This window comes from Pinus tabuliformis, chromosome Q (genome assembly GCF_031772625.1).
Source record: "Pinus tabuliformis cultivar Carrire ecotype Pingquan chromosome Q, CPIR1, whole genome shotgun sequence".
Classification (NCBI taxonomy): Eukaryota; Viridiplantae; Streptophyta; class Pinopsida; order Pinales; family Pinaceae; genus Pinus; species Pinus tabuliformis.
In genome coordinates this window covers 523,362,955-523,377,005 of record NC_142296.1, presented here as the reverse complement: position 1 = coordinate 523,377,005, position 14,051 = coordinate 523,362,955, and the positions used below count along the sequence as shown (strand labels likewise).

General features: G+C 38.8%; 1 protein-coding gene across 1 annotated transcript; it reads left to right on the top strand.

Annotated features, from left to right (window-relative positions):
- The first annotated feature begins 9,603 nt into the window (after positions 1–9,603).
- LOC149220504 (alpha-aminoadipic semialdehyde synthase-like) lies at positions 9,604–10,089 on the top strand. The gene has a single exon (XM_089387116.1). It carries the CDS (start codon positions 9,604–9,606, stop codon positions 10,087–10,089), a length of 486 nt encoding a protein of 161 aa, XP_089243242.1.
- Positions 10,090–14,051: the final 3,962 nt, after the last annotated feature.

Sequence of the window (14,051 nt, the reverse complement as noted above, 5' to 3'; positions counted from 1 at the left end):
CATCTCTGAGATCCCGCAAATTCCTCATTTTCGCACAAACCCTAGTTTCTTGCTACAACTTGGCAATTTTCTAGGTTGGGCTTGTGTTTTGCCCATTTGGACCCCTTCCCCTCGCTCGATCTCTGAGATTACACTTTCCCCTGCTTCCTAACATCCCTCCCTACTTCAAAAAATTTCCCCAAGAATTTAGAAGCCCCTCATCCCCTTCATTTCGCTTCATTTCGACAAAATCCCTTGTTTCACACATCGAGATAGGTTTTACTCACATGATGTTTCTGAGCAATCAAAAATGAATTTGGGAAAACTGAGAGAGGTTTTTGTCAACAACATGGAAAGGAAGAAAAAACTCCTTCACTTTTTACACAGGTGTCATGGTTTTAGAGAAATGTCAAAAATATCGTTGCCTCAGGAGAATCAAATGCACCTCTGGAGTGACCTTGGGAAAAACAAATTTTCGCCTAGCTTGGTTGGTCAAATGAATTTCTTGATGAGTCAAATGATAACTAGACATAATTATCTTTCCAATGAGATATCATGAGCTCAATTTGGAGTTGAGGAAGGCATTCAAAAGTTGACTGCAACAGCACTCTGCCTTGAGGCAGCCTCATTTGGCACATTTTGACCAGTCTTGGGATATTTGATTTTTGACAGGGAAAATGAACTCCAAATTGAAAAATTCCATTTTTTGTGGAAAGTAGACTCAAAGACCTTTCCAACGAGCTATCCTGCGCCCGATTGTGACACCGGGAAGGCCTCCCAAATCCTCCTTCAAAATGCACTATGTAGCTGGGTACGCGCTACGCATCAGGGTGGGCGCGCTACGCACCAGGGGCGCGCTACGCATCAACACACTTTTCTTAGTGTAAATTTACTCGTGCGCTATGCATCAACACAATTTTATTAGTGTAAATTTACTCGTGCGCTACGCACCAGGGGCGCGCTACGCGTTGGGTGAGGCGCGCTACGCGTTGGGAATTCTGCCCAGAAATTCGCCAGCAAGTATTCAACTCCTCTCCTAACTCAAGCAAACCACAGGTAGGCTTCATTTCCATGGCTGGTTCTTGGTTTTGCAAGATTAATGAGAAAAAATTATGATAGATGTGCCATGCAAATTAAATGTAAAAACCCTAAAGTTGCTGTGTGGATTCAAAGGCCTAGTTTGCTAGGGTTTCAAAATTACATGCTGCCAAGGTTTTCCCACTTTTGTGTTTCCTACTACTCCCATATTCACCAACATTTTCCCCAATATTCCCTCCTAAAACCCTATATTATTCTCCCTCCAATCCTAAACCCCTCCCTTCTACTACAAACATATTTTTCCTACCCTACCTCATCCTAAACCCTAAAATTTGAAAATTTTCATGTCCCTTCCCTTCCCTAAATTCCTTGTTTTATTTCCATTGTCCCCATTTCCCTAATGTTTCCCCTTTCCTAACAGTTCCCTTGTATATTTGTGTCCCTTTGGTCACAACATGTTGAGAAAAAGAAAAAGCCTACAGTCAATTTTGCACACAGTTGTATATCAGAATATATATATTCGAGCCACCTTGTTTTTAAAGAACATGTCAGAGACCGAGTCAGATTATGAGCAGGATTATGATAGTGATTCTACACCAGAGGTAAGTGTGCCAAGGAGGTATCACAAAGGTGGCAAAGGTGGTCGGCATGTCAGGGAGGAGCCTACTTATTTGGCTCAATTGCAAGCTTGTCCACTTGCAATGGACTGTTTTTGGTATCAATAGAGATCATGCATTATTGAAACACATGGTTATGCATTACAAGGTCCGGAACCTGGTTTGCAAGGAGCGAATTAGGAGTCTTAAGGCAAAATTGAGGAAAATGGTCAAGAAGCAAAAATGGCAAAAGGAGCTTGATCGTCTTCAGATTTTGGCCGAAGCCTCTTTGGCTGAGCATGTCACTTGATGAGGCACCTTTAGCCCAAATTTCAAGAAATTTGGAGAAATTTTTGTCAATTTTGAAATTTTTGGTTAAAAAACAGGTTTTTTGGCTCAACGCGTAACGCGCCGCGCGCTACCCTGAAGATGGGGAGGTCTAAATCACGAAAGGTTTGAATTTTTGGATTTGTCATGATGAAATACATCTGCTCAGTCACTGCCAAGAGATTTCATCAAGTTTTGGGCCCCCAAAAGGTCAAAAAACATGCAAAAAATGACCTTACTGCCCCTTTTTGGACACACAGGAAGCAGTCTTGGGAGAATGCACTTTTGGAAGGGCAAATGGGCACCAAATTGAGAAATTCTACTTGGGTTGGAAAGTACACATTCAGACCTTTCCAACAAGACCACCTAGGCCCAATTTGGATGCCGGGAAGTACCCCAAAAGTGAGCTGAAAGGCGCGCTACGCGTAGGGTTTTGGCGCGCTACGCATCAGGATTTTTTGCACATTTTTCACCTTCCAGCTCAGGAATTCGCTCAGTTTTGACCAGTTTTGACTTGTGATGGGATTTTTCACCCTCCTTGATGTAATTAATGGAAATTTATGTTTACTTGACTCTTATTTACCTATTCTAGAAGATTCATTCATAAAATAGCAAAAAATCAATGAATGAATTGGTTTCCTAGCTTATAGAGGCAAGTTGTTTTGATTGCCTAGATTGTAGTGCTTTGTTTAGAATTGGTTGAAATAGCTCCTAGGATGATGAGATCAACCCATAAAGGCAAGAAAATGTGTTAGCTTGCCTATATTATGTATCTTCTTAGTCATTTTCATGGTTGGACTCTTGAGGGATAAGCTTAGACTATATTACACATTGTATCTCTGCAATTTTGGCAAAGGAAAGACCAGGGTTTTGCAGCACTATTTGGGATTCCTGTGGTTAGTTGTGTTGATGGTGTGTTTCTCTCATGTACTTGTAAGTTTGTTATGTGTATCATTTTCCTACTATTCTCTTCTGCAAATTAAACAAATGAAGTGTTGAGGTAGAATTCATAATCTTGTATGCTCTCCCTTTAAGTTTGTTTAATATCTATGTTTTCATCTGTTTAAGGAGAACTCCTGAAATTTTCTCGCTCTCCTTAGCTCCTCATCAGTCATATTTATCCATTCAATTCCTTTAAATACATCAGGACGATTTCCTACCTTGCCCCAAAAAGACCTCTGCAAAAACTGTGTCACATCCCCGCACCCAAAATTGCCTTTCCCTGTTTTCCAACAAAAACCTAAAAATCTTAAATCAAACTATCTTTATCAATTTACTAGCCTAAAATCAGTATTCATATCGGTCATCTCAGCCCCTTTGAAGACCTTTTGCCGAGATAGACCCGGAGAGAGCCCTCTCCTGTCCTCGTAGGGCTAGCTACGAGGTCGAGCTTGGTTTGATGTGGCCTCGAGTTTTGCCTTCCTCAGCCTGAGGCAAATTCGAACGCTAACAGTGATAACGACAAGTTTTTGCTTCTGCTACTCGTGCTCGATGACTAGGTCATTTTGGATCTGTTTAGCCCTCTGAGCTACTTGTTGGATAAATCCAAACAGTTGTGTAGATGACTAGTGTTGAAGGTTCTAGAGCTGCATTGTTGATGGGTCCGGGAAGTTGCTTTGCAGGGGTTAGATGCTAGCAATAGATTTTTCTAAGTGGCCTTCAGAGGAAGTTGTAGGCTACGTGGTTTCAAGAAATTGGGGAGTGGGAGGGATAATGACTAGCTTTGGAACAACGAGGAAATGTATTGGAAATGAGGACTGAAATGGTTCGATCTCAGTGGAGTGTGGTTGTGAGGTGAGTGGTTCCTCACTCGGGAGTGGGCTCAACCCTAGCAATAGGGATATCATGGATCTTTGAACAGTAGTATGGCCTTTACCCTTGTTCAATGACATGGTGGGCTAGATAGCTGAATCGACTTCCATTTCTTCTGTGGCGATGTGGGTGCCTGGAGGATTGTATCAGACAGGGTCGCGGAGGTGGAAGCTATATGGGGGGATGGATCCTGCGACCCGGGTGAAATAGTAGAGGTGGACTGTGGGTTTTCTTCAAAAATTGGGAAGGTCGATGCTGACTGGAGTCCATCACTAGTGAGGTCAACAACAGGAACGACAGGCATTGTCTTCTGCTTCTTGACCGTTGATACCTTGGTACCTTTGGGCTGCCTGGGCTTGGGGATGGGCGGATTTTTCTGAGAGTGAGGGATGTAATGGGGGATAGCCACAACAAGGGGAGTAGTTATGATTGGATTGAGCAAAATAAACCCTTGAAAAGAAATGGACTGGTAAGTCATCCATGATGAACCCTTGAAGCTGGTAATTGTCTACTTAATGGAGCTCATATGTTGCTCCATTTGATAGACCATTAGCTGCAATTTCTCCTCTGGACCCCTCTTCCTACTGATCTTGGTCGTGTCTCTTATCAACGGTTGCGGTTGCATGCCCCTGAAAAAATATTTGTATTGGCCATTTTTAATCTTGTAGGAGACCACTGGCCACGATCCGACCTCTGTGTGGAATGCTCCTTCTTCTATTGTGAACCTCTGTGGCCTCATTTGGAAAGTCTCTGGGTGGACAAATTGTGGCCTGATATAAGTCTGGCCATGTGTTACCCCAAACCATATTTCTTGTGAGTACTTATCGAGTAGTCCCTTGGGGATTCTTCTTGCCACCGTTATGGTCACAAGCATCTTCATGTACCATTCTTTAAAGCATACCTTGTTGATCTCTTTGTTGCTGGGGTCCTCGGACGTCCTCCATGGTGTGTACCTAAGCCCTATTGGTTGTTCATCTATGATTTCCACGAGGTCCCTCCCTGCTAGCGGGCACCATTTCCACATCACCAAGGTCATAATAAAATACTAGAAAATGAAATTTGTGCTTTGTTTATAGACATCATCGCAAGATTCAAATAACTCATTCAGTAGGAATGTAGACCAATTTAGCAAAAATTCCTTCGCAACAGTGCTCCGCAACTGATATGGTGTCTAATGTGCACTCATTTCTAGAGAAGTGTCACATTAATTTCACTGAAATGATGTAGTAGGTGAATCTGATGTGGTATTTTTTGATCAAATCTATTTTAACACCCTTGTCACTGCGCTTGGTGTTCTACTTGCTATAACAATCATTGTCCCCCTCTTTCTTATCTCATTTCGACCTGTTTGGAACGTTGACAACACTGCATCTCCTGTTGCTGAGATTCTGGTGAGGTGCTAAATGTCCTCCACATGAATTTTATATTCCTTGCCTAACCAGAGTGAACCACCATGCATCCTACTCACCATAAGTTTAGTGCATTGCATTGCAGCAAAAGATGTTCTGAAGACCGACAGACTCCTTACATTAATCAATTTCAACCGCTAGAGTGCCCAAAATTTTACTTTGATCTTCGTTGCCATTGCGCCATCATCCTTTGGCACTTCTTCTATATATACCTCCCTCTTGAGTGCTGGAAACTAGAAGCAATCTGAAAGGTCATTGTCTACCAGTGTTGCCTTGTCATATTTCCCATATAATGATTCCAAAACAATAATTCGTTCATTTAATTTATCTTCAAGAACTGAGATTATCTTCGTTATTCTTATGCGATGCAGATATACAATAGTTAAAAGAGGCTAATAGGGAGTGATTTAGCGACATTTTTGAGGTTCAAATCGAGACTCAAACAATTATGTCACCTAAATTGGAAATTCTAAAAATTCCTGCATATCCATGCAAATTAAGTAGACCAGCTTCGACACAACATTTCTGACTAGACTCGCTAACTAATTACCATGAAAAATTTCCCTATGTAGAATCGTTCATGTTAAATTGTCGTTGGTTGAGATGTACCTAACTTGGATGATGTATGACGGAAAAAGTACAAAGTGGAGCGGATGGGTAATAATGTGACTGTAATGGCAGCTTTTATTAGTTAACTCTTTCCATAACGAGAAAATATTCTACGGAAATTTACCTGAGAGGGGTATTATTACCTAATTATTACAAAAAAGACGCTGAGTATGGTGGATAAGACTTGTGAAATGTGTGAATGACCTCCCCGACCACTGTCGGTTGCGGTGAGGCGGCATAGGTACCGCAATTGAAATGACACACAAGAATTATTGTATTGAAAATAAAGAAATAAACAGACTGACTGCTTGACTGACTTATTCGTATTGACTCTAAACCTACCTATAGGCCCTTTTCAGAGATCTCATCAACTATAAAATTCAGTGTTGTGTTGGTGGAAAGGTTTCATGCGTGCCCCATTCATCCATCCTGGTATCAATATTCCATCCAGTTGCACAAGTTTCACCACTCCGGACTCATCAATTACCGCGACTATGAACAAACCGAGCCAATGCATCTGCAACTTACTTAGGAACTTCTGAAACTTGCCATCATATAATAAAACTTGTCCTTCGACCGTGAATAATTTTTTCTTAATGTGTTTGTCGTGCCATGCTTTCTGCCTCCTTTGCTCAATAGACTGGTGGAATTTGGCTAGAAATCTGGCTTCATCTAATTGCATCAATGCCTCCAAATGCTTATGTAGCGATGCTACTAATCTGGATTTAAACAAGAATTTTTTTTTTTATAGAAATAACCATAAATAGAGAGATGTAGCATAAATAACACTTCATTTCGTTAATATCAAATACTGAAATATGCTTACAAACAAAATGGAAATAAGACTAGCTCGGGCGATGGTAGCTTATCTCTGAGAAGAAATGTGGTGCCTACATGCCTCTAAACTGAGTTACAATGAGGCTAAGGGCATTTTTATTATTTAACAATAAGAGAAAACCCTAAACAACCAAAACCCTAACCTGAGGAGATGTAACACCAAGAGTTTATGGGCCCCGTTGGGGTTACTTGGGTAGTCAAATTCCCGGGGTCGTAACTTGATCATATTATCTCCATTTGACGTGTATGATACCTCGTTGGAAATATCTCTTCAAGGACTATAGTTGTTGACGTGATTTCCTTGGAAATTGCTAGATGAATTTTTCCAAAAAAAACATCGTTATAGGGCCTCAAAACGACTCTAAAAGTTCACGACCCGAAAAACTGCCAAAAATAGTAAACTATGCTACAATTAAGGAAATTGAAAAAGAAAAAAGAATATATATATATATATATATATATATATATATATATATATATATATATATATATATATATATATAGATAATGGTGAGGGTCCAAGTGGAATAGGCAGGTGGCCACCAATATCCACCAGGATCAGTCCTCCCCCCTTAGGAAGCAATGGTCTCCATTGCATTGAGTTCCTTCATGAGATGAGGAAACTTCTATTGAACTTGGTCCCTAGTGAGCCATTTTTCTTGGTGCAGGAGTTCGCTGAATTTGACAACTCGATATAGTTGGATCTTCTGTTGGCGAGTGTTCTTGATCTGCGTGTCCATGATCTGATAAGTTGCAGCTTGTTCCATGCAGTCTGGATTTAACTCTGTTGGTGTGAGCTATTCTGCAATGCCGGATGTGTCCAGTAATGGTGGAAAGTATGGCTGAAGGTGATCTACATTGAACAATGGATGCAGGCTAAGGAATGGGGGAATGTTGAGCTCAAAATAATTATCTCCCACAGTCTGGTGATGGTGTATGGCCCATATCGAAGCGGGCAAATCTTTTGGTGGGGCCTGGCGAGGCGCTCCTTCTGCAAATGTAGCCAAACTTTATCACCCACCTGGAACTTGTGTGGCACCCCATGTTGATCATGACACTACTTGTACTTCGCATTGGCTTTGTCCAATATGTCATGGAACTGTTGGAGGATGTGTTGAATGTGCTCAATGAAGTTATTTGCCTTATCAGCTTTGGACTGGACATGAGTCAAATTTTCCTGAGTCGTGGAAAATGGTATGGCCACATCAATGGGACATAGTGGCTGGAATACCAAGCCCACTTGAAAAGGTCTATGGCTAGTTGAGCTATGGAGAGCCCAGTTATAATTGCACTGGACATGGGGGAGGCTCTCATCCCATGTTCGTGGATGCTTTGAGTTGTACATGCACAGAATGTGTATGATCATCCTCTTGACAACCTCTATTTGGCCATCAGTTTGGGGATGGAAACCTGTGGAATCAGTCTCAAGTTGTATGCTAACATATTGATGGTCTCCTTATCATAAGTTGTTCATCTTTAAGAGATCAGAATACTAATAAATCACAACTTGCTTTGAGTAGTTTTTGACTTATATCACTAACTCTTTCTTCACTTGTTACACATTACAATGTATGTTGGAAGCAGAATGTTGGAGAAAGGCAAAGTGGTGTTATAATTTGTCATCTTAGAGCTTGATTACTTTTTAGACTTATATCTAACTACTTCTTAATCGTGTTTCACATAGTACTATATGTTGGAAGCAGAGTGTTAGGAAGAGAAGAACATTATAATTGGTCTTTAAAGTGGTTTTTCTTACCTTTTTATTGCAGCAACATGAGTAGTGACTAGTGCCATTAGAAAGTGGTTTTTATGCTTTGCTTTCAGTTTCATTTCAAGTTATTTCTTTCAAGCTCTTTCTTTGCAAGTTTAGAAGGTAGTTAGAAACCACCAGTTACACACACTCACTCATTTAGAAACCACCATACACACACAAATCACTCATTTGTTTATAAAACCATTACTATAAACAAAATAAACTATAAAACAACAAAGTAAGAAAAAGGTTAACTAAGCACATATAGTGCACCACACTTCATCAGTTTACGATACCCGGATTGATAATTTATGTAGAGCAATTTAAGACGTTAAATTGACTAGACATTTTGGTGCCGTTGCCGGGGAAGTGTAATTAGGAGACCTTATTTCTTACATCTAAAAAAAAAATTAATAATTCTTTAGTATGTTCTCCTCTTGCACTTTGTGTGATCTAGAGGATCAGAAAAAGGATTGTTAAGTAAAAAAAAAAAATATAATAATTCTTGAGTATGATCTCCTCCTGCGCTTTGTGTGATCTGGAGGATCAGAAAAAGAATTGTAAAGAAAAAATATAGGAGACAAAATAAACTTCAACATTTCAATTGATTCAAAAAAAAAAAAAAAAAATGATGAAAAAAATGAAACTCAACTGCTTTGATAGGTTCAAATTGTCCAAACTTGTCTGGTTATGGTTTGTAGTGGTCTTCAAAACACTGTATCCTGTTTTAATAAGGTTTTGCAACTTAGCTGCGGAAACTGCCCTGATTCCGCAGCTAGCTGACAATTCCGCAGCTGTTTCAAGGTTTAGCAGGTTACAGGCATCTAATGAAAAAACCGACCACATGGGCATCTCCAGAATTGTCCTGACATGGATCCTATCCTAGTCACCCAGCTTAGATCGATGAAAAAATAGCCTAAGACCTCAGTCAAAGTCATGTTTTTAGCATGTTTTTCTTGAAATATTTGCTGCCTGAAATTGAAAATCATTAATCCTTTTTATAAAATTTTACAATTTCAGAGAAGACAAAAAAGAAGAAAAACAATCTATGGCTATCTCCATTCCTAGTTTTCGCTGTGGTCTTTACTGATGATATCATTGCCCCCGTGCTTCATCCATGTTATCGTATCTCTGTCATACACTTGAAAATACAACACAGAGAAATGCTTCACGGCCAAGTGATCCTCCCAATCATTGGTGAGACTCTTATAAAATAACTCCCCTATATGGTTATATTAAACGAATGAGGGAAGAGGCTGCCAATCATTCAGATAATGCTAATAGGGGAAAGAAATACAAAACATCGGTCTCTCTTAATGGACACTTATTTGATCAATTTCTCATCAATGAGGCATTGGATATTATTGGGGCCGCCGGTGGTTCATTTCACCTGGATAGATGTGAACTGGGTCAGACATCTGATGCCATGTCATATGCAGAAATTGAAATCAGCGCTAATGACAAGGATCTCCTGGCTCATATTGTGGACCTGCTGGCTGCTGTAGCTAACTCTGATAATGAGCGTGGAAATTGGGGCATGGAAAAGGAAATAAAGGAGTCCTCTATAAGAAATAGAGTGTCGAAGGATAATTCATTACGAATGAAAGAGAATTCTAATAAGAAATTTGCAGTTCTTATTCTTGGTGCTGATCATGTATCCAAGCCTGCTATTGAATTCTTAGCTTTGAATGGATGCAATTTTTCTGAGTCTCAGTCCACAAATAAATGAGGTAGCTAATAAACTCGGAATGCTTCCTGACCATATCCTTCAGCTGCCTCTCCTCCAAAGTATTCCATATAAAAAAAAAAATTCAAAATCAATTTCACAGCCGAATGCAGAACTGTTAACTCAGAAAAAAAGGAAACGTAAACAGCAGAAAAACGTCAAATTTAAAACACTCGATTTGCCCAAATGAAGGCAAATTTCAAAAAACTAAAACATGAGTTTTTTTGCTAGGTGGGTTAATTAGATAACCCAGAAACCGTTTGAGGAAATTCGTGGCGGTCTGGGAGAAATCTTCGGTTCTTTGGAGCCTCTTTCTTGCTGCCGCGTGAAAAAAAAACTGGAGTTGAGTTAATTAACTGGTAGTTTGAATGCTGATTTAATTCCGCGTGCCTGAAGAAGAGAAACCTAATTGGGAATCAATTATGTGCTGTATTCAAGATTAATTACACGTCTTTAATGACTGATAGTCTCATGCAACGCACGACTCACAGCAAGACGTGTCCAAAATTTTTTACGGCAGTGGTGTTTATTGTGATGAGATATACGGCCAAAGTAAAGAGAAGACTTGGAATTTTCAAACCATTTGCTTATCTGTAAGAATGAGCTGTAAGAGGCATTCCCCTGAGTGCACCCGTTGCTGCTAAAAATTTTGAATCACGCCTGTAATATGCACATGCATGTTAAACTTCCCAATTATTTTGAGATTGATTTGGGTGTTTCTGTTACAGCATGCATAGGAATTACTCTGATCTATTTCCATCTTTAAAACTGTTTTGCTCCATTCACAGAGTTCCTACTTGCAGACAATGAAAAAAAAAAAAAAAATTTCAAAATTGATGATAAACTGTTTTAGCCACTTTCCGCAGCCAATACAGCGTTTCCGCAGCCAATCCCAGATTCCGCAGCTGTTTTGTTAAACTCTAGGTTGCAGGTGTCATCAAGCAAAACAAGTCACATGGGTAGCTGGGGAAATGTTGGTACATGGATGGTGTCCTATTCATTCGATCAAATTTGATGAAAAAGACCCCGGTCAAAGGGAAGTCAAATTGTGTGTTATCACAAAGTCACCACACTGAGTCGCCACACTAAGTCGCTGCATGTCAAGAAAAAATAATAATTTTGAATCAATGAAATGAACAAGTTATTTTCTCACTTTTCTGAAGGTATTGATTAATTTTGGACAGATAATGAAAGATGAATGGCTAACTTTTTATTCAAGATTTTTAGATACAGAGCTGTTCCCCAATTCCGTAGCCAGAAAAACCTCATTGTTCAAATCAGCCTATCTTTCTCATACAAAACCAGATTTTGATGATTTAAGTACCATTGGAAAGATCTCAACAAGATCTATAAAATGAGAAATATATCATTAGAGTTTGAAATGGAAAATAATGAAATAAATTGCTGAAAAGAAGCAACATCAACTTGAGGCACTAATTCCAAAGCATGTATAAATTCTTTTGATTTTTCCTTTGAGGACTTGTTTCATTAATACAAATTCTTAGTTTTGTGTGTAAATATCATAATTAGAGAGATTGATCACCTCTCTCCTTTGATAATCTTACATTCCATTGCAGAAGAAGTATTAATTTTTTGCAGGTTCCAGGAGGAAGGACAAATGACTACAAGAGAATGGTGTCTCTCTAAGAGACCAATTTGTTTCATGAGAGGATGATCAGCAACAAAGAGGAAATATGTTGATGCAAAATCAGATCCAAACACTTGAAAAACTTTCAGATACTATTGTCTCCATCACATCCATCCATCACATCCATACTTCATAATAAACCATTCACCTCATTCCACTCCATACTTTTCACTTACATTCACATACACTTTCCATCTCTTTTGTCCATTCATAACCCACAAATAAAAGCAAGAGGCTCATTCACATGCTTATTGCCATTGCCATTTCTGTTCTCCGTTGCCATTTTCCATTCCTTGTCATTTTCATTCTGCAAATAAGCCCTGCTTCAATGCAAATTATTGAGTCCATAGTCCTTTGAGTCTAAGTTCTTTGTAAAAACGCCTTGAGGCTTGCATGCCTTAATGGCAAGTCCTCATGATGACAAACAATGGGAATACATTAATGTCCCTTGTTCGTTAGATCTTCTAGGTGACTCGACATCAACAAATTCATTCGTACCTAGCAAGATGTGTTTGGGCATCTTGACTCTCATTGTCATCAATGGTGAGAGTTCTCGTGTTGACTAGTGGCATCCATTAATGGTCACTAAGCCAACAATTTCCTACTATGTTCGACATCAGAACATCTTTTCACATAGTAGGAATTGTGACAATGAGTTTTGAAGACATGAAGACTATTATTTTCGGCATTTTGGAGCAGATTCAGCAAGTTTTAGTAGAAGCAATAAAAAGTCATCTTATCTCTCTATCCATGACTCCTCTTGATCAGCCACTTGAAGAAGAAAATGATCAGAAGTTTTCAGCCACCACACATACAACTCATCCATTCCAAAGGGTAAGTGAAGGTACAAAATTTTATAACTTTTAACCATAGAATTCCATAAAAAGCTAGAATGATAATTGTTGGAAAAACATTTCTCTTCCTCATTTCATAAAATTGCCAATACCATCAGTTGGGGGGGGAATACATTCATATTCATATCTTGCCATGTCCATATCATATTCAAGAGCTCACATACTTCCAACATATATTAATTATTACATTGCTATTATGAGCATACAATGGCTTTTGAAAAAGTGCTTAAAGGATAAATTGGATACAAACAAAATCATGGTTGTCACACAAGAACCAACCATCATGCAATCCAATAAAGATATACTTTGCAACAATAATCAAAATATCATTATGCAAAGTTCAAAGATCAAAATAGAAGGCAACAACAAAAAAAATGGTTGTAACACAAGAACCAACCATGTTGCAATTCAAGTGAAACACTTTGCATAAATATGAAGTTATCAAATGATATCATGCAAAGTTAAGCCAAAGCTCAAGGATCAAAAGAGTTAATGTAATATATATTGCATGAGGACATGCAATAGCTTCAGTTGGGGGGTATGTTGAGTCTTGAAAATGTCATTCATTTGCATTATACTTTCACTATTATGTCCATTATATCACCTCCATTTCACCTCCATTTCACTACTATGTCACCACATTCATCCCACTTTCATTATCATTGGACCACCTTTATGTTTTTCCAATATTTGTTATTTCTAAGCCTTTTAAGTGAATTTGTGGTTAAACATTAGAAAATAATGTGCATATGCTTATACCTAACAAATGGGTTGAGATTGTTGACATGTGTAGGTTGAAAGGAGGCTTCTAGAAGACCCTTATGTGGCACTCTAAGGCCAAATTCGAATTTGGTTGGAAAGAATCATGGGATCATGAGGATATGTGTCACATCTCCTAATTGTATTGTAACTCTAAAAAGACATGTGTCTTATCAGTTCCTATTTTGATTAGGACTCTAGAGGTAGAGGGAGAGATTCATGGACTCTCATTAATGAGATGGCTCTCATCTTTTTGTATAAATAGGAGATCTCTCTCCTTCATTTGCTAGTCTTTCCTTTAGTCTTTTCTTAGTCCTTTTAGCTTGTTAGTCCCATGGCTTTTGAAAGCTTTTGTACTTTGTACTTTTGAAGAAATTGAATAAAGCTTTGATGTTCTCAACATGGAAGGAGATGTGAAGTAGATGTCATGGAGCATATTAGGATGTAAGTAGAGTAGATTTCATTTTGTAAATATTGCTTTGTAGAATGTAAGGTAGATTAGATTTTCATTCATGCAATTTTAATTTATGCAAGTGTGTTTAATTTTGCTTTGATTTCATAGGTGGTAGGGGGCCTCTGCCTTGTACAGATGTCTTTGTTGTATTTGCTTTATCTCTAATGGTATTTTCAGTTGTCATATTCATAAGTTGCTGCCTTTATTTTTTTTTTCTAGGTTGATTTCTAAGTTTAGTTTCTCAAGTTGT